A 24,901-nucleotide genomic window follows, 5' to 3' on the forward strand; every position below is an offset into this window, starting at 1 on the left:
GGGGCTCAGTGGTTGAGCATCTGCCTTTTTTTTTTTTTTTTTGTCTTTTTTTTTTTAAGATTTTATTCATTTATTCATGAGAGACACAGAGAGAGAGAGGCAGAGAAACAGGCAGAGGGAGAAGCAGGCTCTATGCAGGGAGCCCGACATGAGACTCGATCCCCGGCCTCCAGGATCAGGCCCTGGGCAAAGGCGGCACTAAGCTGCTGAGCCACCTGGGCTACCCGAGCCTCTGCCTTTGGCTCAGGGCGTGACCTCGGGGTCCTGGGGTCGAGTCCCACATGGGGCTCCCTGTGTGGAGCTTGCTTCTCCCTCTGCCTACATCTCTGCCTCTCTCTCTCTATGTCTCTCATGAATAAAGAATTGATCAAATGGAGACACCGGGTGGCTCAGTCGGTTGACGGTCTGACTCTTGATTTTGGCTCAGGTCATGAACTGAGGGTCCTGAGGTTGAACCCCCGCATGGGGGTCCCCGCTCATCAAGGAGTCTGCTCTAGATTGTTTCCCTCTGCCCCCCTCTCTCAAATACATAAATATTTGTAGAAATCCTAAAAGAATCGATCAAATGGGAAATGCATACGTGCCTCACTCCTCCCCATATATATATACACACAGATAATATAAAACCATGCATATATGATTACAATTTATTTAAAATGTATGCGGGGGGGGGGCACCTGGCTGGCTCAGTCAGTGGAGTCTGACTCTTGATCTTGGGGTTGTAAGTTCTAGCCCCACGTTGGATATAGAGATTTCTTAAAAATTAAATCTTAAAAATACATATATGTGGGGAAAAAATGGAGAAAAAGCCTAGAAAGAATATACCAAAATGTAACCAGTGTTTTGTTTTGTTTTGTTTTGTTTTGTTTGAAGTGCTAGGATTTTTCTCAGTGTTTCTATATTTTCTGGGTGTTCCAAAATGTGCGAGTGCTATTTTAAAAGGAAAAAAATAAGCTATTTTTTAAAGGACAAAAGCCACTTATTCTCATGAAGCCTTCTCTGATGTCCACAGGTGGAGTTGAATGCTTTCCCCTTCGTTACCATCGTTGACTCTATTTAGAGCCATGTTGTACCACATAGACCTAACCCACTAGACTTGCCATCTATGTCCCATTCATTTTGTTTCTTCGGCCCCTAGCCCTCAAATGGGAACACTCAAACAGTAGTTACTGAATGGAATGAACATTTGTGAAAATGCAAGGTACAAAGAGGAGGGATCCCTGGGTGGCGCAGTGGTTTGGCGCCTGCCTTTGGCCCAGGGCGCGATCCTGGAGACCCGGGATTGAATCCCACGTCGGGCTCCCGGTGCATGGAGCCTGCTTCTCCCTCTGCCTATGTCTCTGCCTCTCTCTCTCTCTCTCTCTCTCTCTCTCTCTCTGTGTGTGTGTGACTATCATAAATAAATAAAATTTAAAAAAAAATTTACAAAGAGGAATGAACAGTGTCAAAGGGAAGCTTAGGATGAAAAGACTAATAAGGAGCACAGATACTGAAAAGGGAGTGATCCCTCAAGATTGGGGCATGGGGTCGTCCAGGTCTGGGAGAAGAGGAGGTGTTGAGTTAGGCATTAACTCATTCACGCACTGATGAAATGCCAGGTAGAGTTCGGTTAGAATGAAAGTACGGGGGTCTGAATGTGTAAGAGATTTTTACTTTTTAATTTTAAAGTAAAATAATTTATTTTATACATAACAAACATCTTACCATTTTTATGTGTACAGTCTGTGACATTACATTGACGTTGTTGTGCAACCATCACCCACTATCAGTCTACACAACTTTTTCATCATCCGAAACTGAAACTCTGTACCCATTAAACAATAACTCCCCACTCTCCTCTTCCCTCCAGCAGACTTTGGTAACCACTATTGTACTTTCTATCTGGATGAATTTGACTATTCCAGTACCTTCTATAAGTAGAATTCTATAATATCTGTCCTTTTGTGTCTGGCTTATTTCATGCAGCAAAGCAAAAATGTCCTCATGGTTGCGTAAGAAATGTTTGAGGGATTGACTTGATGGCACAAAGGATTCAAATAAAGAAATACAGAAGAGGATGGAGATAAAACTGGAAAAGTACTTTGTGGCCAGATTGGGAAATGCCTTGAATGCAAGCTTAGGTAGCTGCTGTAGTGGGACCAGATGATTGTGGGAGATGGAACTGTTACAGTCTCTTGGAAAGTATTACAGCAATATCCTGTAAAATTATTTTTTTAAATTTTTATTTATTTATGATAGTCACACAGAGAGAGAGAGGCAGAGACACAGGCAGAGGGAGAAGCAGGCTCCATGCACCGGGAGCCCGATGTGGGATTCGATCCCGGGTCTCCAGGATCGCGCCCTGGGCCAAAGGCAGGCGCTAAACCACTGTGCCACCCAGGGATCCCTATCCTGTAAAATTAAATGTAAGTACATCCTCACCTAGAGAAATAAACACATAACCCGGTACATAATGATAATACAAGAATGCTTATTGCGACATTGTTTACAATGACAAAAAATAATATTGTGTATAAGTAAGGGAATAGTTAAATAAATTACTGTACATCCAGATTGGGGAATAACTTGCAACTAAAGAAAAAGTATGTTCTAGCTATATATATTAACCTGGAGAAGTAGTAGAGTGGCATGTTAAGTGAAAAATTACATTACAGAGGAATTTATGAGGTATGATCGCATTTTATTTATTTAAGAGGGAGTGAAGGGCAGAGGGAGAGAGAGGGGGAGAGAGAGAGGATCCCAGCAGGCTACACGCCCAGCACGGAGCTGGACGCAACCCTGAGATCATGACCTGAACCAAAGAATTGGACGCTTAACCAACTGAGCCACTCAGGCGCCCCTGCATTTTTAAGATTTAAAACAATGTAAGGGGATCCCTGGGTGGCGCAGCGGTTTAGCGCCTGCCTTTGGCCCAGGGCGCGATCCTGGAGACCCGGAATCGAATCCCACGTCGGGCTCCCGGTGCATGGAGCCTGCTTCTCCCTCTGCCTCTCTCTCTCTCTCTCTCTCTCTCTGTGACTATCATAAATAAATAAAAATTAAAAAAAATTAAAAAAACAATGTAAGACTCTAATTATGAATAACTATATTTGTAAATGTTTCTATTCTACTCAACAAATATGTATTGAATTCCACCTGTGGGTCAGCCACTCTAAGCACCGGTTATATAGCAATGAACAAAACAGGTAAGTCTCCCTACCCTCACGGAACTTGCCTTCTAGTTGGAGAGCAGGAGCAGATAATAACTAAAGGAACAAATAAACTATATAGGAGTTTAGGTAGGGAGAAAATTAAATTGTTAGGGAGAAAATTAAAATTGAAGACACTGGGGGCAATTCTGGTATGTTGCACAATTTGAAGTGATACTATTCATCTTGGGGAGAAGTGAGGGACAGAGAGGAAATTCAGTAGGGTGATCAAGGAAGACCTTACTAAAAAGGGGATATTTATTTATTTATTTATTTATTTATAAATTTTATTTATTTATTTATTTATGAGAGAGAGAGAGAGAGAGAGGCAGAGACACAGGCAGAGGGAGAAGCAGGCTCCATGCAGGGATCCCGACGTGGGACTCCATCCCGGGATTCCAGGATCAAGCCCTGGGCCAAAGGCAGGCACTAAACCACTGAGCCACCCAGGGATCCCCAAAAGGGGATATTTAATAAAAGATCTGAAAGGAGTAAGAGAATAAATTATGTAGATATCTGGGGGAAGAGCACTCTAGGCAAAGAGAACATAGAAGAGGGGATGACTGACTGGCTTGGTCCTAGAGCATGTGACTCTTGATCTTGGTGTTGTAAAGTGTATGTTGGATATAGAGATTACTTAAAAATAAAATCTTAAAAGAAAGAAAAAAAACGGGCAGCCCAGGTGGCTCAGTTGGTTAAGCATCTACCTAAACTCAGGTCCTGGGATTGAGCTGAGCCCCACATCGGGCTCCCTGGCTTCTCCCTCTGCCCTTCTCCCTGGCTCATGGTCTTTTTTTCCTCTCAAATAAATAAAACCTTTAAATATATATATAAAAAATTAAAAATTAAGTTTAAAAAAAAGAGAGAAAGCATATAAGGGGAAATGTGGAAGAAAAGTATGAATATGGGGGCACCATATAGGGCACCTGGCTGGCTCAGTTAGTAGAGCATGTGACTCTTGATCTCTGGCTCATGAGTTCGAGCCCCATCTTGGGTGCAGAGATTACATACATACATACATACATACATACATAAAGAAAGCTATATTCTTTAAAAAAAAGAAAAAATCTGGGATCCCTGGGCGGCGCAGCGGTTTAGCGCCTGCCTTTGGCCCAGGGCGTGATCCTGGAGTCCCGGGATCGAGTCCCCATCAGGCTCCCTGCATGGAGCCTGCTTCTCCCTCTGCCTGTGTCTCTGCCTCTCTCTCTCACTGTGTGCCTATCATAAATAAATAAATAAAAATTAAAAAAAATCTAAATATATATATGTTACCCTAAAGGGTGAGATGGAAAGAGTGGATTATTAAATAGTTTTCCTTTATGTATGTCAGTATATTTGACTTTGTTACAACAAGCATGTGTTTATAATTAAAAACTAATAAAGAAAAAGGTGAACATCAAAATGAGGATAAATGTGTAAGATTAAATGACATAATAAAAATATGTAAAAACTGTTAAATGTTCTACCATTGTTATTCATTACCTCATACAAAGTTGGAACCCGTTGAACACTTCTGAGCAGAGGCATGAGATTATGGAGGCAATTTTTTTTTAACTGGAGCAATATCACATACCAAAAAATTAGCCATTTTATTATTTTTTTAAGATCGTGTTTATTTCAGAGAGAGAGCATGAGCAGGGCAGAGGGCAGGCAGGAGAGGCAGAAGCCGACCCCTCCCTGAGCAGGGAGCCGAATGCTCCTCTTGATCCCAGGACCCTGGGCTCATGACTTGAGCCAAAGGCAGATGCTTAACCAGCTGAGCCCCCAGGTGCCCTTAGCCATTTTAAAGCGTACAATTCAGTGGTATTAAGTACATTCACGACGTTGTGCAACCACTTCTATCTAGGTCCAAAACATTTTCGTTGCCACCCCTAAAATATGTGGCACCCCAAAAGCAGTTGCTCCCAATTTTCCTCTCCCTCCAGCCCCGGGCAACCACTAATTTGCTTTCTATCTCTATGGATATTTCAGATAAATGGAGTCATACCATATGTGACTTTATTTTTAAGATTTTATTTATTCATGAGAGACGCAGAGAGAGGCAGAGACACAGGCAGATGGAGATGCAGGCTCCCTGCAAGGAGCGGGACTCGATCCTGGGACCCTGGGATCACGCCCTGAGCAGAAGACAGAAGCTCCACCACTGAGCCACCCGGGCGTCCTAAAACGTGACCTTCTGTATCTGGCTCCTTTCACTTAACATTTTCAAGATGCATACATTTCTCAGCAAGTATCAGTATTTCATTTCTTTTCATGGCCGTGTAATGATCCATTGCTTACTGTGCCCTGTTTCGTTTATCCATTCAGTGGAGGAACATCTGGGTTGTTTCCACCTTCTGGCCCTTGTATATAGAATAGTACTGCTAGGGCAGCCCGGTGGCTCAGCGCTTGGATCCCGGAGTCCTTGGATCGAGTCCACGTCGTCGGGCCCCCTGCAGGGAGCCTGCTTCTCCCTCTGCCTGTGTCTCTGCCTCTCTGTGTCTCTCATGAATAAACAAACAAAATCTTTAAGAAAAAAAGAATAGTACTGTTATGCACATTCATGTCATGTAACAAACATTTGAGTACCTGTTTTCAGTTCTTTTGCTTAAATGCCTAGGAGTGGAATTGCTAGGTCATATGTTAATAGTATGTGTGACTTTTTGAGGACGCGCCAAGCTATTTTCCACAGCAGCTGTACCGAAGTACTTTCCAAAGTACAGGGGTTCTAATTTCTCCACATTATAACTAACATTTGTTGTTTGCCTTTTTTTTTAAATGACCATCCTAGTTAATGTGAAGTGGTGTTTCATTGTGGTTTTGATTTGCATTTCCTTAATGACTAATGATCTGAGCATCTTTTTATGTACTTGTTGGCCATTTGTAAATCTTTTTTGGAGAAATTTCTATTCAAGTCATTTACCCATTCTTTTTAAAGATTTTATTTATTTATTCATGAGAGACACACAGAGAGAGAAGTAGAGACACAGGCAGAGGGAGAAGCAGGCTCCCTGCAGGGAGCCCGACGTGGGACTCGATTCCAGGTCTCCAGGATCACACCCTGGGCTGAAGGTGGTACTAAACCACTGAGCCACCCAAGCCCCCATTTACCCATTTTTTTATTTTTTTATTTTTTTTAAAGATTTAATTTATTTATTCATGAGAGACACACACACACAGAGACAGAGAGGCAGAGACACAGGCAGAGGGAGAAGCAGGCTCCATGCAGGGAGCCTGATGGGGACTCGATCCCTGGACTCCAGGATCACGCCCTGGGCTGAAGGCAGGCGCTAAACCGCTGAGCCACCCAGGGATCCCCATTTACCCACTTTTTAAATTGGACTGTTGGTCTTTTTGTTGTTGACCTCTAAGAGTTCTTATATACTCTAGATACTAGGCCATTATCAGACATATGAGTCGCAATTATTTTCTCCTATTTTGTAGGTTGTATGGAAGAAATTTTAAGATAATTAATTTGAAAACCGTGTGTATAGGAAGGATTCCCAGAGCAATGCAGGGCAGAAAGACCAACTAGGAAGCCATTGTAGTTCTTCACGTTGCAGTGGACACAGAATAGTAATAATGGCAAAGTACCCCCAAAAGATGATGTACCACAAGTGACCGAAATTAGGAAAAGTCAAAGTGTAATGGATAAAATTAGCCATCTGTAAAAGTAGCCAATGACCTGGTGTAGTTTCAGGAAAGCATAATTCTATCAATATTCCTGAAGCCCTAGCAGCCTAATCACTTAAAGTAGAATGGCTGGAGCCCTAACACAATCAAACTCTAACCTAATCAATTATGATAAAATGGCTGAAGTGAACATAAACAGAATCAATTATATTAACTTGGCTGGAGCTGAGACCCAATCAATTGAATTGTACCTTGTGTTCACAAAAAGGGGAGATCATCTGAATAGAATTCCCCCTCCCCAGCCAACCAAAAATAGCTTGCCAGCCTCTCCCCAGTGACCTTTAGAGAAGAAGACTCCTTGTTTGGCCTACGTAAGTATCATCTTTGTTTATTTATAAAGAAGATGGATGTAGTTCTATTAGCCATTAAAATCATCCAACTAAAAAATAAATAAATAAAATAAAATAAAATAAATAAAATCATCCAACTAATTCTCGCTTGTTCACTGAGTAGCCTTCTATTTGTAATATTTGACTTCCAAAATTGTCAAGTGTTTTGGTTGGTCGATAGGATTGTCTAGGCCACCGTAAGTTATATGTGGAACATTAAATCAACCATATAGCTTATATTTCATGCTCTTTTGAGTTTGGTCAGCATAAATGAGTTCTCCTAAGATGAATTAATTTGACAAAATCAACTTCTGGGCATTCAAGCTGAGCCTCAGATCCTCCTAAAGAAGAAAACTCAACCGTGTTTCTGTCTCTTGTCACTCTCACATCAACCCAGGCACGGAAGGAGCCTTACTTATTTCACGTAGTCAGAGAGGTAGTGGGGGGGGGGGTGTTGTTTTGTTTTTCCATTTTAAGAGTGGAAGAAAACCTAGAAAGTGCTTCAGGTCCCCTAGGGCCACACATGGCTCACGTAGATTAGGTGCTGAATGTTCCAGCTCCCAGCCCAGGGCTTGCTCTGCCTCTTGCTACAGCAATCACTGATTGTTCCTACAGAATGGGAAACAGCACAAACAGTGGGATTTGCAGACAGGAGGGGGACAGCAGCTGTAGCTGATGACCTGGAGATGTGGGCACATCCCCTCCACAAGATGACAAGTAAGGACACCTCAATCTTGAGTGCTCCGTAGGGGCACTTTCGGACAGTGAGGCAGGTCCTGGGGAGACAAGAGAAGGTCGCATCTTTCTGCCCCAACAGCAGTCTGGCTTTGTCTCTGAAGTGTGGGAAGTGTCTCCCCAACCACCCATGACTATGATGACATTTAAGACCACAAAGAGGAAGCTTTCTGGGATTATATAGCTGCGCTTGCATCCAAGAGAATGGGGTGGGACTTCTACCTGGATGAACTCTCAGGGCTGCTATTTTGCAGTTCAGCACCACCACCACCACCCCTGAATTAGCCTCCTCCTCACGACTGGGTCCGCATAGTCAGCTGTGCAGAGAGCAGCCTTGCTGTGTGTGGTGCAGAACTGAATGTCAGCTATGCTTTCAGAGCTGACAGGGAATGGCCTTAGTTAGGAGCAGAGATACTCTTTTTTTTTTAATATTTTATTTATTTATGAGAGAGAGAGGCAGAGACACAGGCAGAGGGAGAAGCAGGCTCCATGCAGGGAGCCGGACGTGGGACTCAATCCCAGGACCCCAGGATCACGCCCTGAGCCAAAGGCAGACGCTCAACCTCTAAGCCCCCCAGGCGTCCCAAATAAATAAAATCTTAAAAAGAAAGAAAGAAAGAAAGAAATATGAGGCGAGGTCATCTGCTGAGAGGGAAGTGGAAGGGGTGTTGGAGATTTCAGAAGAGAGAAAAGGTGAAGCGATTATTGAGGAGAGTAGAAATGAGAACTTACCAGGGAAATGTAGTACTAGGCAGTGATGAATTTGGGGGGCATGCATTTAAAGTGATATTAGTCAGCAAGAATCTGAGACTTTTTCTCTAGCAAGATTTAGCTGCCCAGGTATAGATGTGGAGAAGCTAAATTGTTGGATTTAACCAGAATTGATTTTTTTTTAAGTTTCCTTAAGCAATCTCTACACCCAACAAGGGCTTAAACCAACAACCCCAAGATCAATAATCACATGCTCTACCAACTGAGCCAGCCAGATGCCCCAGAATTGATTTTTTTTTCCCCTCAGGAAAATATAATGGAGGGGGAAAGGGGCAAGGAAGTTAACAGTATTTGCAAATTTATAGTTCTGGATATGAAGGGGAGTGGATGGATCATTTAAAGAATAAATTAACAAAATAGCATCAATAGTTTAGGGTCCTTGAAGGAAAAGGGGTAATTGGATGGGAGGAGTGGCGTAGGGTGTGAGAAGAAATGGTGAACAGAAGTTAAGGTCCTTGGGACATTTCGGAGGATTTCATCTGGATTAAATTGTTCCAACTTTCTTTTCTATGCCAACCCTTGGTCTTTCCTTATTTCTTCTTTCCACCTCTCCTCCCACCAGAGAGTAAGAAACAATGAAGCCTGCTTTTCATTTCTCGCCTGGGTAACTGAGCTGCTGGCTCTCCACCAATCCTCTATATGGATCTCTGTCTCTTCACTCTGGAGAAGGAAAGCTGATAGTTGGGGGAAGATGAGGTCAGGAGATCGGCACCTTCCTTCTTGTGGGTGTCTCATTCTCTGCCAAGTGATCTCTTTGGGGAAAACATTGCCAGCGGAGCAGCAACCAGTTCATGAGCGTGGTTTCAGCTGCAGCCAGAGAGAACCGGACAAGGATAGCCGACAGGGAGCGTGTGAGGCCCTGGTGTAGACATGGGCTTTTTGGAAGAAGGTTTACACACACGAGAATTTGGGAAGGGGCCCAGAGGCACTTAGAAAATTAGACAACCTTTGGGATACCTCGGTGGCTCAGCAGTTTGGCGCCGCCTTCGGCCCAGGTCATGATCCTGGAGACCCGGGAACGAGTCCCGCGTCAGGCTCCCTGCATGGAGCCTGCTTCTCCCTCTGCCTGTGTCTCTGCTTCTCTCTCTCTGTCTCTCTCTGTGTATGTCTCTCATGAGTAAATAAATAAAATATTAAAAAAAAAAGAAAGAAAATTAGACAACCTCTATAGGTGTCTCTATGCTACACAGAGGTGGGGCCCAGCTCGCCACAGTGAGGAGAACCCCCTTGTCAGCTCTGGCCAAGATGGTCACTCCTAGAGACTGGAAGAAGCTCATCAAAGCCCTGCTAAGGTTTCCCAGCATAGGTCATCCCAGTTTACCCCAGTGCACTTGGAGGGACCGACCTACCCAGGAACTTTGATGGGCAACTCGACTCTAGGCAGGGAGTGGACCCTGAGCCTCCTCACCAAGACCTGCTCTGCTGTATCAGGAAACTTCAGGAAACCTCCTCTCCACCCAAACCCCTCTTAACGACATTGGGGTTCCCATACACTGTAACTGGTCAAATCTTACAGGTTTTCCCCCCACAACGATGCATTTATAGATATTGCTTCCTCTGCTTAGAATGTTGTCTTCCATTTTCCTTCCTGGAAAATTCAGATTTTTTCATCTTTCAAGACTAGTTGAAAGTGTACCTCCTCTCCGAGGCCTTCCTTGAGACAGTTCCTCCTTTTCCTTTGTTACCCCCAAAACGAATTTATCTATTCTCACATCACTGTCCATATTCACTTACCAGTTTATACATGTGTCTGCACCATTAGACTGTGAATGCCCAAAGGTAAAAGATCACAACTTAGCTATCTTGCTGTCCTTCAAACTTAGCAATTTGGCAAATACTCTATAAGTATTTGTTGATAGTGACAGTATCTATACTCAGAACTAGACACCTCAAGGTATGTATACAAAAGACGAAACAGGGCAGCCCGGGGGGCTCAGCGGTTTAGCGCCTGCCTTAGGCCCAGGGCGCGATCCTGGAGACCCCGGATGGAGTCCCACATCGGGCTCCCGGTGCATGGAGCCTGCTTCTCCCTCTGCCTGTGTCTCTGCCTCTCTCTCTCTGTGTCTTTCATGAATAAATAAATAAAATATTAAAAAAAAGACAAAACATAAAATGCAATTCTTTTCAATAAGTTTATATATCAGTTAACAACAATTTAATACTTTAATATATTTAATTATTTATTTAATAATAATATTAGATGTGCCACTCGATAGTGCTTACTATATCTCAGGCGATGATTCACTGAATTAAACATACATATCTGGCTTTTAACTCATTTACTTTTCTCTCTCTCTCTCTCTCTCTCTCTCTCTCTTTTTTAAGATTTTATTTATTTATTCATGAGAGACACAGAGAGAGAGGCAGAGAGAAGCAGGCTCCATGCAGGGAGCCCGATATGGGAATTGACCCCTGGACTCCAGGATCATGACCTGAGCCGAAGGCAGACGCTCAACCACTGAGCCACCCAGGCGTCCCTCATTTACTTCTCACAGTAATATAAAGTATTGTTATTATCCTCAAATTGCTGGGTGGGTAAAATTAGGCTTGGAGAGATTAAAGAATTTGCTTGAAACCTCAATGTGATTATCAGAGTACAGGCATTTCTTTTTTTTTTTTTTTTTAAGATTTTATTTATTTACTCATGAGAGACACAGAGAGAGGCAGAGACACAGGCGGAGGGAGAAGCAGGCTCCCCGCAGGGAGCCTCATGGGGGACTCGATCCCAGAACCCGGGATCACGCCCTGGGCTGAAGGCAGGCAGGCGCTCAACCACTGAGCCACCCAGGCGTCCCAGTACAGGCATTTCCAACTCCAAAATTCATGCTTTCAAAAAAATTTTTTAAAGATTTTTAAAATTTATTTAAGTAATCTCTATACCCACTATAAGGCTTGAACTCAGGACACCAAAATCAAAAATCTCATGCTCTTCCAACTGAGCCAGCCAGGGCCCCCCCCCCCCAAATTCATGCTCTTAGCCTTTGTGCTATAGCAGTGCCTGAGTCAAGTTTTTTTTTTATTTCCGAGTCGAGTTTTATACCATCACGAATACAAAACAAATAATAATCATCACTAATAATAAAACAAAATCGTATGGTTCGATTTGTAAATAAAACATTTAAATCAGGTTACTAATTATTTGGTACATATAAGGAACTCATGGACTACACACTACATACATTGTCTCGTCATAATTATCCCTCATAATCACCTGTGTGGGGAGTTCTAGTCTCCCCATTTAAGAGTCTAGAGGAGTTTAAATAATTTTTAAAATTTTTTAAAATTTATTTATGATAGTCACAGAGAGAGAGAGAGAGATTGGCAGAGACACAGGCAGAGGGAGAAGCAGGCTCCATGCACCGGGACCCCAACGTGGGATTCGATCCTGGGTCTCCAGGATCGCGCCCTGAGCCAAAGGCAGGCGCTAAACCGCTGTGCCACCCAGGGATCCCAAGTTTAAATAATTTGCATAAATGCCCAGTGCTGGGTTGAGCTGACACTCAAACCCCATCTCTCTTCCACTCCGCACCGCCTCAGGTTGGAAGGAAGGGCCCAGCAGAGCATCCTGGTGGAGGGGAGGGCAGGAGCAAAGATAAGGAGGCTTGAATGAGGGCAGCCGGGTGGTGGCTCAGGGGCGAGCGTCTCCCTCCGGCTCAGGGCGTGACCCCAGGGTCCCGGGATTGAGTCCTGCACCCGGCTTCCTGCATGGAGCCTGCTTCTCCCTCTGCCTGGGTCTCTGCCTCTCTCTCTCCCTGTGTCTCTCATGAATAAATAAATAATATGTGTGTATATATATATATATATATATATTTTTTTTTTTTTTTTTTTTTTTTAAAGGAGGCTGGAATGAGCAGGATGGCTGTGAAAAGCAATAAATAGGCATCTGGCTGGCTTGGCTGATGGAGCATGCGGCTCTTGGTCTCAGGGTGGTGAGTTCAAGCACCTTGAACTCACATTGGGTATTGGGTACAGAGCTTACTTAATAATAAATAAATAAATAAAAATAAAGTAGGCATCAGGTCTCCTCCTCTAAGGAGCAGAGGGTGAGGCTTCCTCGGCAGCTCCACCCCTGCAGAGGATTGCAACACAGTGAGGTGGGGGTAGGGGTTTGGGGTTCCTGGAAGGTGGCTGAAGCCCCATAAGGCTGGCCCTGTGCCACTGTGCGGCTAAAGGTGGCCCCGCCCATCAGTGCTGGTGGGAGAGCCATGGCCTGAGGGCTGGTTCCTGGAAGTCTAGCTGCCACCTGCCCCGCAAACTGCTGCATCCTAGGCCTGATGCCTCCAGAGTCAGGCTGCCCTGCTGGCTGCAGTTCTGTGCCAGGTGCCTCGCACACGGGCGTGTGGCCTCCAGGGGTGTTGTTCTTGTTCCTCAAGCCCCTGAGGCGCTCTGGTCCCCAGGCTTTGAAGCTTCCATCTCCTAATAATAACAGACTCACTTTCCTTTTTTTTTTTTTCTTTTTTTTTAAGATTTTATTTATTCACCTGACAGAGAGAACACAAGCAGGGGGAGCGGCAGGCAGAGGCTGAGGGAGAAGCAGACCCCCACAGAGCAGGAGGCCCAATGCATGGGAGGCTGATCCCAGGACCTCAGGATCATGACCTGAGCCGAAGGCAGATGCTAACCAGGTGCTTAACCAGACGCTTAACCAACCGAGCCACCCAGGCGCTTCCAGACTCACTTTCCTATTGACTTCTTTTCATCTTCTCAACACCGCTAAATAGGTATTATCATTACCGTCTCTATTTTTCAGGTGAGGAGAGAAAGCTCGGGAAGGTTGGGCTGCCCAAGCCACATAGCCAGGAAATGCTGAGACTCAAGCCTAGGCTTCAGGATTCAGGATCCAGGATCCAGGATCCAGGGGCAGCCCGGGTGGCTCAGCAGTTTAGCGCCGCCTTCAGCCCAGGGCCTGATCCTGGAGTCCCGGGATCGAGTCCCACATCAGGCTCCCTGCATGGAGCCTGCTTCTCCCCCTGCCTGTGTCTCTGCCTCTCTGTGTCTCTCATGAATAAATAAATAAAATCTTAAAAAAAAAAAAAAAAAGGATTGAGGATCCGGTCCTCCCTCATTCTGCTCTAACCATGCCCATGTCCCTTTCGAGGTTTAGAATGAAGCCCTGGGGCGGTTTCTTCGGGCTACTCTGGACTCCTCTAGTAGCCTTCGTCCTTTCGGGTTCAGCGCTAGGCTCTGCTAGCAGGGCGTAGCTCTCGGATGTCAGAGTCTGGGAACCTCAGTCTTACCCACATCCCTGGACCTCTAAGCCCCAAGCTCTTTTGGCCTCAGTGTGGGGCTCAGGCTCCCCTCAACTCCTCAGTCAATCCTCTAAGAATTTTTTTTAAAGATTTTATTTATTTATTCATGAGAGATCCAGAGAGAGGGAGAGAGAGGGGCAGAGGCCCAGGCAGAGGGAGAAGCAGGTCCCTGCGGGGAGCCCGATGCTGACTCGATCCTGGGACCCCGGGGTCACGCCCTGGGCCCAAGGCAGCCGCTCAACCGCTGAGCCCCCAGGCGTCCAAATCCTCTAAGAATTCTTATCCCTGGAAAGCAACCCCCTCAAAGACTTTTTTTTGTCCTCTCCTTGCGCAAACTAGAGCACGAGGAACCCCCGGTGGATGGCTCGGGAGAGCTGGCTCTAACACCGGGGCCTCAGTTGGCTTTAGGAAGAGGGGCCTCAAGTATTCCCAGGTCCCGCCGGCCTCTACCTCCCCCAGCCATCGGGGCAACCGCCAGGCCCTGGTGCCCAGGATAACGCCCGGCCCTCCCCTGGCCTCCTGTGGCTGCCTCCCCTTTCCGTCTGTTGGGAGAGGAAGCCAGGGGGTGGCAGGGGCCAGCCTGCAGGGCACTGATAAAGGGCCAGGCCCGCCCCCGCCCCCGGGCCGCTGCGGTCAGAGCAGCGGGGAGCAGGCCAGGGGCGGCCCTGCCCTGGGGACCGGGACGGGCCGCCGGTTCCACCTTTACCCGCCCCGCCCTGCTCGGGAAGCCGCTTGCGTAACCAGGGGCGTTTGGCAACAGGCTTGCGGCCTGGCCTGGCCTGGTGGTGTGCACCCCGGGGGTGAGGGGACGGATCGGGCCCGCAGGCCAGCGTCTTGGGGCGCGGGAGCCGCGTGGAGGGGACGTGTGGCCGCGTGGTCCCCCCTCTGCCTGCTGCCCGGAGGGGGGAGACTTGGGAGAAGGTGGGGGCCCGGCCGTCCAGGCTCCCCGCCCCTGCTGACCACACCGGCCAGGGAGGGAGGGAGGGACGGAGAAGGCCGCTGCCTCTGCACAGCAGCAACCCAGGGGAGGCTGAGGGCCCAGCCCGCGCCCAGGGGCCCAGGGGCTGCAGGTGTCCCCGAGGCAGGTGTCGCGGAGGCAGGTGTCGCGGAGGCAGGCCCCTCCTGGGGCAGGTGGGAGAGACAGCGCTGGCCTGCGAAGGCCCTCCTCCCCCGGCCCAGCCCGCACCATCCCGATCCGTGTGTCCCCCCAAACAAGCAGTGAACCCCTGCGAATGCTTCCATGAGCCCGGTGCTCCAGGGTGCAACCCCGCACCCCCCCCCCACTCTTGGGTAGCTCCCCCACCCAGCCCGGGCCTCCCCGCCTCACCTGCCCCCGTCGTCCTCCACAGCCCAGCCCAGTTGCCGCCTCCTCCGGGAAGCCTTTCTTTCCTCAACCTCGGAAATTCACCTGCGAAGCTGCTAGTGTAGACCTTGCCCGGCGCAACTCCCCAACGAGGCTGTGAGTGGGGACGTGCGTGGCCTGTGGCACTCATCCCTGTGTCCCTGTAGTAGGCGACATCGTGGGCTCTCGATAAGCCCCCGTTGAACGGACTGATGACTATGGAGGCTCGTTACCCACCGTGGCGTCTGCGGCCACACCAGGGGCCTGAGCCAGTTTTCACTCCGCGTGTGTCCACTAGCTGCAACCTGATATCACTACTTCATCAGCCACAGGCGTGACTATCACCACCCCTCGCCCCCGCCACGCCACTGAGAGCTACATCTGGGCGCCCAGGTGCCAGGTGTGCGGCCCACGTTCACGCCCAGCTCATCAGGGGGTTCTGCGGCCCCACCTGCAGCGCGCCCTGAAGCCACGCGTCCCCTCCGGCTCTCCGTGCATCATGCGAGCAGGACCATGGTCTCCTGGGACAGAGCTGGAGCCCCAAGCACTTGACCTTGGGGTTGGGTGGCTGTTGACCGGTCCTCCTCCCCTCGCCAAGGCTTCAAGGAGGCCTCTTGGGTCGCTCGGTTGTGTTGCTGGTTGTGGAAGGTCCTGAGGGAGAACTGGGGTGCTGATGTGGAGGCGGCGGGAGGGGGGAACACTCGGAGGAGCTCTTATTTATCAACCAGGACAGAAAAATTTTGTCATTTTAACAGTGAGCACGATCCTTTCGGAGAATCCTGGCTGGGGGCAGCGCCGCCCATCTGCCTCCCAGTCTTTAACTGTTTCCAATGGAACTTGAACATTCTTTTTTGTTTTTTTTTTTTAATTTTTATTTATTTATGATAGTCACAGAGAGAGAGAGAGAGAGAGAGAGAGGCAGAGACACAGGCAGAGGGAGAAGCAGGCTCCATGCACCGGGAGCCTGATGTGGGATTCGATCCCGGGTCTCCAGGATCGCGCCCTGGGCCAAAGGCAGACGCCAAACCGCTGCAAACTTGAACATTCTAAGAAGAAAAAATAGAGAAAACGTCTAAGCTGCAGCTGTAAGGCCTGAAGCTAGACCTGGGAAGGACTTTCCTTACAGCTGAGAGCCACTGAAAGGAAGCTAGGAGGAAGCAAGCCTCCTCCAGTCTCTGGAGAGAGATGTTTGGCCTGGGCCTAGGGTGCGTGTTGGAGGCCCAGGGGTGATGGAGTGACTTCTGGGGATCCTTGCTGGCCTGAGACAGAGCCGCTCCGGGTGCTGGGGATGAACCTGATATCCCGCACACATGTGCCGGCCGGCCCGGAGGGTGTGTGGCGGCCATGCGTTTGGGGTGCCCCGCCTGGGAGAAAGGAGGACAGAGGGCACCCAGGGCCCCTGTAAGAGGGGTGCATAATGTCCCTGCTGGGCGCCCCCGGCACACCTAACTCCCCTCACACACTGGCAACAAACGGGGCCAAGAAAGAGGCCTTTGTCCCAGGACATCTGAGGCTGCTGGGGGAGGGGACAAGCTGCAGGTGAAAGGACACATCAAAGCAGCACTGCCCCTCCTCCCCAAAACAGCTCCCTCACCTCTCTCCCGGAACCCAGGCTTTCCTCAAATGAAAGCAATGCCCTAAATGCCCAGCTGCCCAAACAGCTGGGACGCGACACACTGGGTCCCTATCTCCAGCTGCCATTCACCTTGCCATGACTCAGTTTCCCTGCCCCGAAGAGAGTCAAGGGGGCAGAAGGAAGGAGGTTACGACTTGCATAAAGTCGAGAGGTCACCCGGGAGAGGGCCACCAGGTTGGGATTCATCATGTGCCCGGGAGAAATGCAGGCCTGGCGGGCCTCCTGGGCTCCTCAGGGCCGGGGCGCTGGAGCCCCGAGTGCCCCCGCTGGCCCGAGCACCGTGGGGGCGGGGTGTGGGCAGAAACCACACCGGGCTCAAGTTTCCTCTCTTGGCCAGAAGGGGCAGGAGGAGAGGAGGGCCACGGGGAGAGGGGAGGAGGGTTGGAGGAAGGACGGAGAGCTCAGGCCCAGGTCTTCAGAGCGGAGGCTGGGGCGCCGCCGCGCTCCCCGTGCTCAGTGCTCAGGCCGGCCTCGGCACCCAGCGCTCAGTGATGGCCCGGGGGCGGGGCGCAGCCCTCCCCTGTTTCCAGAGGTAGCGGGGATCGTCACCCCGGAGGTGTCAGCGCAGGCCCAGCCTCCCCAGCCTCCGCGCCGGAGCCACGGCTCTCTCCTCACCCGGCTCGGACCCTGCCACAGGTGCCTGCGGGGTGGGGCGGGAGGCGGGTGCCCGGGGGCCAGGGACAAGCTGGGGACGTGGAGGTGGCGGCCCAGAGAATCAGCAGCTCCCCGCACACCCCCGAGGGCCGAGGGCCTCCCCGGCGGCCCCCCTTAGGAGTGGACATCCAGGAATTCATCTGGGGGAAGAAGACCCAGATGGCTTCTTGAGCGCCCGGGGCCCCTCAGGGTGACTGGCTGCGGGGGCGGCACGGTGGTCCTCTGGGCCGCGGTCACGGGGCTGGGGCACCCGGAGCCAGCCCATGGCACGGCCGCCCTGGGGGAGCGATGCTCAGGTGCGTGGTACCCATCCTGCTGCCCCATGTGGCCGCTGGGAAGCTCGGGAGGCGAGGAGCTGGGGCCGCCGCTGGCCTGGGGGGTGAGAGGTGCCAGGATGGGCAGGATGCGCGGTGGGCGCAGGGCTGTTGGGGTTTGGCCGCCCGTGGCCTTCCTGCCCCCGCCCCCTGCTGCAGCCGGCAGGGCAGCCCTTCACCCTGGAGGTCCAGCAGCTTGGGAAGGAGGAGGCCGGCGGCAGCCGAAGAGAGAGGGGGGCGGCCGGTCTGGGGGCTGGGATTCTCTACATCTTGGCCCCCAAACAGCTGGAGCTTGGTTTCTAGGGACCGAACGGGGATGGCACACACTTGTCCCTTTCTCCCTCGTTCCTATACACCTGTTCGAGTCTGGATCTCCCACTGATGATCTCTCTCTCTCTCTCTCTCTCTCTCTCCCCTTTTCCTCTGTTCTGTTTCTCTATTTTACCTTCATGTGCCTCCCCCTCTTTTGGGATTGTTCCTAATATTTCTGAGCAGCTTGCTCACCTGCCACTCCACGCCCCAGGTTTCGCCGATCCCTCCCCATCCTTCCATGGCTTCTATTGATGCCCGGAGAGGTGGGTGGTCTAATAAACCTCAGAGCAGGATCCCAGAGGCCAGCACCCTCTCTGTCCCCTTCTCCCCGTCAAGGCGTCCCCTCGCAGGTGGTCCTCCTCTGGGATCCTTGGGTATAAGGCTCTGTGTCACTCTGTGAGTGCCCGGACCCTGCGGTACGAGCCATCCGGGTGGGACCATCGGGGGGAGTATAGTCCCTGTAAATGGCTCCCGTCCTGCCTGGAACATGTTGGTGGGGAGGAAGAGGGCTGTGTGACCTCAAAGTGCAGGTCACACTGCAAAGTGGGAACAGTTTACTGTAAAGCTAAAGGGACGCAGGGAGGCCCGCTCGCTTTCCCGGGAGCCGTCATGCGTGCGTCCCGGTGGTGGTCTGTCTGAGCAGTTCAGACTAAGCCTCCTCCCTGCTGTGTACCTGCCAGCCCCTGTGCCCCGGCCCCTTCCTTAGACAGGGAGGCTCCCAAGAGCCGGAGAGGCCTGTGCTGGTGGAGAGACCACCACCAAGCCCTGAGTGGCTGGGGAAGAGCACACGCTCCCCTGGGGCTGGTCCATGGCCTGCACCACACAGGCCGTTAGAGCTAATCCGGAGATTCTCATCAACTCCCTCCTTCCCGACCTTCCTGCCTCCAGGTCCCCCCGGGGACCCTTGTGGATTCTCATTTCCTTGTCCCAAAGGTTCAGGGGAGATTGAGCTCCTGGTCTCCATGAGAAGGGGCTGATACGGAGTCTCGGAGACCGGGGCAGCCCCGAGGGCAGCCTGCCTGGGTCATGGGTTTGAAGCTAGGAGGCGTCTAGGGTTAATTTGCCAGGCTCTTTTCTGGCTTCGTGTTCTTCCCTGTAAACACAGAAGGTTGGACTAGTTCAGCGTTTTTCAAGGTGGGGTGGGGCTGCGCATCAGAAGCACCAGGCGCTTGTTAAGGTGCCCGCCACTGGGTACCTGCACCTATGAATTCCATTCAGTAGGTCTGGGGTGCCTTGCGGGAGCCCGAGTTCCCACAAGCACAACAGGTGAGTGTGGTGCACAATCAAACTGGTGACTGCCCGAGCTGGGTGCCGCGGACCGGACCGCCTCCCACAGCTAGGGACGCCTCTGGTCCCCTCGGGGAAGAGGTGAATGGGGAAGTGATTTGCCCCAAGGCACGCCTTTGCCTTCGGGAGGCGCGAGAACCTGGTCTCCTGCCTCCTAGGGCAGGCTCCTGGTACTGCAGCTACGGGTCAGATCCAGGAAGACCCGAGGAGGGACCAAGGGAGGGGTGCAGGGTGAAGGGCTGTGAGGCAAGAGTCATTGTCCCTGCCCCCTGAGCCCCTTCTCCATTCACTTTGCCTTTGGGCAATTTCCTCCAGAACCTGGGTGGGGGAGGGCGGGGTTCCGGTGTTGAAATGGCATCCTGGGCAGACATAAACACCCCACCCACTTTGCCCACTGCGGGGCGTGCCACACGGCTCCCAGCTCTGGGGGCAGTAGAGCAGGGGGGCGGGGGGCGGCCTCCTCCTCAGGATAGCTTCTCTGCCTGAGTTTGCGGGAAACCAAGGAGCCGGTTGCACAGCAGATTCGGGGATGGGCCATCCTAGTGGCGATCAAGGTCCTGCAGCTTGGGGTGATCCCGCCCCCCAGCCTGCCTGCCCTTCCTCTGGGGCAGCGATGGGTGCCGTGTCTGGCCCTAAGATCCGAGGAGGCCCCGTGAAAGCCCCTTGGATCCCTCCCGGGGGCAGGGAGAGCGGGCCGGGAGGTGGGTGACGGCGGGTCGGCGGGTCGGGTGGGGAGGTGGGCTGAGAAGGGCCCGGAGGGAGGCGACGTGGAGAGGGCTGAGGGCGCCTGAGAGCAGCAAGCTGCAGAAAAGGACGCGGAGCTCAAGCTACGCAACCCCGGGTTTATGGATGCGGAGACAAGCTGAGAGCAGTGCCCGGCCTGGGCTGCCGGCCTCAGGCCCGGGGCCGCGGCAGCTCGAGCCCAGGTCAGGGAAGGTCGGCGGGGACGAGCCGAAGGGAAAGTGCTTTTGAGGCTCTAGAGAGGCCTTTCTGAGAAGAGGAGAGAAGAGGTTCTGCGGAAAGAACTGCGTGAGGAGGAGGGCCGGAGCCGGAGCCGGCAGTGCGGGCCGGGCCGGGGGCGGCGGGGCGGCGGGGCACAGGCGGTGGCCCGGCTTCTCGGCTGCGGCTGCATTTCGGGCCGACCTCCTGGGACGGGTGTGGAAGCCGGCGGCAGACTCAGGCCTGCGGGACACTCGCCGCTCTTGAACTCTTGACAGCGCGTCTAGGCCTTCGCGACGATTGTCCTATTACCTTAGGAACCCCGGCCGCCTGGCTGTGTGGGTTGGGGTATGGCCGAGATGACCCTGCAGGGACAGAGGACAGAGGTCCAGTGTCTCCAGAGACCATTCCTCCTCTGCTGCCTCCAGCTGATAAACCTCTTATCAGGCCCAAGCAGGGGAGCCCAGAGCCAGGAGAGGAGGAGAAGGCAGGGCTGCTATCAGCCACCAGGCCCGGGCCATATCTCGGAGCAGAGGAGGGGCTGTCTACTTGGCTCTTCCCACAACACGCTCCTTGGGGATCCCCAAGCGCTCATTCTCATCTTGGGAAGATGAGACAGAGGAGGAAAACTGAGGACAGAGGAGGAAAGCAGGAGTGATCCCTGATGTCGCCCCGGAAAATAGGGAAAAAAGTCCCCCGGAAGATCTGACTTCTGCCCTGGCCAGTGATACAGTTTTAGGGAGTAAGAAGAAGGGGAAAGAGAGGGCACCTTGCCTGCAAAAGAAGGTACAGACCTGCTGTGCTCGCAAGGACCTGTCTGCAGCCATAGCAGATGAGGTGGAGATCACACCACACGGACAGCCTCTGCAGCCCAAGGGGCTGGTCGGCGAGGACAGCGTAACTGGGGGACGAGGGCGCGCCTTCTCTCCTGCGAGGCTGCGGGAGCTCTCCGTGGAGCCAGGACAAAGTGGCTGGTCCCTAGCACGAGAGGCCTTAACCTGTTTCTCCTTTTTAAAACTTATTTATTCTTTACCCTGTTTCTCCTTTGACACAGGTTCCTGGGGACTTTGGGCTTTAAGGACGCTGGACCAGGCCCTGGCCCAGTAGGATGCCCCCGTGTCCTCCCCAGCAGAGCAGGGACAGGGGGACACAGTTGCCCACTCCAGAGCTGGGCGAGATGGAGCTGACTTGGCAAGAGATCATGTCCATCACTGAGCTGCAGGTGAGCGGGACTGGGGGGACCAGGGAGGGGAGAGCTGAGGAGCAGGGAGTCTGGCTGGGGCTGAGCAGGGGGCTGGAGCGAGCGGGGAATGTTCCAGACACTGGAAAAGGAAGGGCTGGTGCAGGAGGGCGATCTGGATGGAAGACCAGAATATTAAGGGGTGAGCGGTGCGGAAGAGCAGGGGAAGGAGTGGTGGCGAAGGAAGGACCTGATTGGCCGCGTAGGCTCTCAGCAGCCCCTCCCCTCCCATCTCTCTAGCCCACCTGGGCCGCCTGCCTTCGCTCACCTTCTTCCCTTCTGAACTCCCTCTCCTCCAGCCCTGCCCATCTTCTCCCCTCATTGCCTCCCCCTGCCCTCAGATGCTGGGCCCCTTTCCCTCAGGTAGCAGAGCAGTAGTTCAGGGGCCTGGGGAAGGAGGGGGTCAGACTATGACAGGGTCCTTGCCTCCTGCCAGTTGGACAAAGGGGTGTCTGTTGGCCTAACAATGATGCCTTTGTCCCCGGCTGGGCTGGAGCACGGTGGCTCCTCGATGTGAGTTGGGGGCCCTGTTTCCAGCATGTTCCCTCCTTCTCTCTGCACCTGGGCAGGGACAGAGGGCCTGGGGAGGAGAGGGTACTGTGAGTGCCGGCTCCCCAAGGTGCCTCTCAGCCCCCAGACCTAGCCCTCTGCCCCCCGCTTCTCTGCCCTGCCATCTGCCCTAAGCCCTCCTCGCGCTCAGCAGCTCCCTCTGCCGGGTGCCAAGGGCATGGCCAGCATCTGAACTTGACCCTTTGACCCTAGATAACCACAGCAGGAAAGGGTTCTGGGGGGGTCATCACAGATAACAACTTCTTGTCTTCTTGAAGGAAAGAAAGGAAGACGAGCCTTTTCAAACTTGGGTGAGAGCTTCCCCTGAAGAGGGGGAGATTCCATAATGTTGCAGCGTTAGGTAGTCCTTCCCGGAGTCTGACCTCGGGGACTGCCGCTCCTGTTTAAGCTTTTTTTTTTTTTTTTTTTTTAATTTTTTTTTTATTTATTTATGATAGTCACACAGAGAGAGAGAGAGAGGCAGAGACATAGGCAGAGGGAGAAGCAGGCTCCATGCACCGGGAGCCCGATGTGGGATTCGATCCCGGGTCTCCAGGATCGCGCCCTGGGCCAAAGGCAGGCGCCAAACCGCTGCGCCACCCAGGGATCCCCCTGTTTAAGCTTTTTAAAGCTGCTTTCTACTTGGAATAGCGGCACAGCAACCTTACGAGAGGCTTCGCGTGGTGTTTTGCACCTCTCTGTTCCCGTTATGTCACCGTACCTTTCAGAAGGACCCAGCTGGTTCTCTTCCTCAGCCTGTCTTCAAACCTCTGTGTGTTTTCTTGCAGGGCCTAAATGCTCCAAGTGAGCCGTCGTTTGAGACCCCAGCCCCAGCCCCATACCCTGGGCCCCCGCCGCCCCCGACTTACTGCCCCTGCTCGATCCATCCAGATGCTGGCTTCCCCCTTCCTCCAACACCTTACGAGCTCCCAGCAGCCACATCTCATGTCCCAGACCCGTCGTACTCCTACGGCAACATGGCCATACCGGTTTCCAAGCCCCTGACCCTCTCAGGCCTGCTCAGTGAGACCCTCCCAGATCCCTTGGCTCTCCTGGACATCGGCCTGCCAGCGGGGCCCCCGAAGCCCCAAGAAGACCCAGAATCTGACTCAGGATTATCCCTCAACTATAGTGACGCTGAATCTCTTGAGCTGGAGGGGACGGAGGCTGGTCGGCGGCGCGGCGAGTATGTAGAGATGTACCCAGTGGAGTATCCCTACTCACTCATGCCCAACTCTTTGGCTCACCCCAACTATGCCTTGCCACCTGCAGAGACCCCCTTAGCCCTAGAACCCTCCGCAGGCCCCGTGAGGGCCAAGTCCACGGCGCGGGGGGAGGCGGGGAGTCGGGATGAGCGTCGGGCCCTGGCCATGAAGATTCCCTTCCCGACGGACAAGATCGTCAACTTGCCGGTGGATGACTTTAACGAGCTATTGGCACGGTACCCGCTGACGGAGAGCCAGCTGGCCTTAGTGCGGGACATCCGACGGCGGGGCAAGAACAAGGTGGCGGCCCAGAACTGTCGCAAGAGAAAGCTGGAGACCATCGTACAGTTGGAGCGGGAGCTGGAGCGGCTGGGCAACGAGCGGGAACGGCTGCTCCGCGCCAGAGGGGAGGCCGACCGGACCCTGGAGGTCATGCGCCAGCAGCTGACGGAGCTGTACTGTGACATCTTCCAGCACCTGCGGGACGAGGCAGGCAACAGCTACTCCCCCGAAGAGTACGCCCTGCAGCAGGCCGCCGATGGGGCCATCTTCCTGGTGCCCCGGGGGACCAAGGTGGAGGCCGCGGACTGAAGGGCGGGGCTGGCCCCGGAGAGGTCTTAATTCCCTTCTGATAAGGGTGCTCCCTAGCAGGAGCGAGTTCTCTAGAGCAGAAGGGGACAAGGGGAACCTAGCATTTGGAGGTCCGAGGCGGATCGGTAAGGCTTGCCTTCGGGGAAGTGATTGCGGGGCGCTGGAATCTCTTTTCCATGATCCGGCTTCCTGGATCTCCAGCCTCCACCTCCTGTTTGAGCTTCGGTATATAAAGCGCTCTACACACACACAAAGCCTTCCACTGTGTCTTCCTTCTCAGGAGAGGGCGATGAGACGGAGCACCCCTCAGAGCTCAGCGCTGGGCAGTGGTGGAGAGGGAACCCTGCCAGGCTCTTTTCTGCCCCTACAGCTCTGGGAGACATTTGGGCTTGAGCAGCACGGTCCACCCCCTCATCTCCTTCTTCAGAGCCAGGGGTCACGGATGATCTGAGGGGCCCCCTCCCTGGTGACCCACTATTTAGGGGGTAGGGGCTGCTGCCAAAGCTGGCTATACCCCCTGTGCAAGATCCTGAAGCTCAGGCCTCTCCTTTCCCAATCTCCGGAGCACAGAGAAGTCCGGGATACCGCGGGCCTTCTTCCTGTTCCCTCCCGTCCACTTCTGTAGGACTTGCTCGTCCTCATGTACTAGAGCTCTCGGAAGACTGAGATGCTCTTCAAGCGGAATGCATTTTTTTTAAATAAAGATTTTATTTATTCATTCATGAGGGACACCGAGAGAGGCAGAGACACAGGCAGAGGGAGAAGCAGGCTCCACCCAGGGAGCCCGACGTGGGACTCGATTCCAGGACCCCGGGGTCATGCCATGAGCGGAGCCAAAGGCAGACGCTTAATAGACTGAGCCACCCAGGTGCCCCTCAAGGGATTTCA

General features: G+C 52.3%; 1 protein-coding gene and 1 long non-coding RNA gene across 6 annotated transcripts; both read left to right on the plus strand.

Annotated features, from left to right (window-relative positions):
• Positions 1 to 2,261: 2,261 nt before the first annotated feature.
• Positions 2,262 to 13,692, plus strand: LOC144297545 (uncharacterized). Of its 2 annotated transcripts, XR_013364543.1 has the most exons (4): positions 2,262 to 2,405; positions 12,533 to 12,624; positions 13,162 to 13,320; positions 13,446 to 13,692. It is a non-coding gene; the product is annotated as an uncharacterized LOC144297545 (long non-coding RNA). The 2 variants fall into 2 exon arrangements; XR_013364544.1 differs by lacking the exons at positions 2,262 to 2,405; positions 12,533 to 12,624 and adding an exon at positions 12,871 to 13,015.
• Positions 13,693 to 17,257: 3,565 nt separating this feature from the next.
• NFE2 (nuclear factor, erythroid 2) lies at positions 17,258 to 24,267 on the plus strand. 4 transcript variants are annotated; one of them, XM_077869766.1, is made up of 3 exons: positions 17,258 to 17,558; positions 21,483 to 21,650; positions 23,006 to 24,267. In XM_077869766.1, exons 2-3 carry the CDS (start codon positions 21,537 to 21,539, stop codon positions 24,011 to 24,013), a joined length of 1,122 nt encoding a protein of 373 aa, XP_077725892.1. In that variant the 5' UTR covers positions 17,258 to 17,558; positions 21,483 to 21,536; the 3' UTR covers positions 24,014 to 24,267. The 4 variants fall into 4 exon arrangements, with proteins under 4 accessions (XP_077725892.1, XP_077725896.1, XP_077725895.1 ...); XM_077869770.1 differs by lacking the exon at positions 17,258 to 17,558 and adding an exon at positions 17,620 to 17,872; XM_077869769.1 differs by lacking the exon at positions 17,258 to 17,558 and adding an exon at positions 18,119 to 20,043.
• Positions 24,268 to 24,901: the final 634 nt, after the last annotated feature.

This window comes from Canis aureus, chromosome 25, assembly GCF_053574225.1.
Source record: "Canis aureus isolate CA01 chromosome 25, VMU_Caureus_v.1.0, whole genome shotgun sequence".
Taxonomy (NCBI): domain Eukaryota; kingdom Metazoa; phylum Chordata; class Mammalia; order Carnivora; family Canidae; genus Canis; species Canis aureus.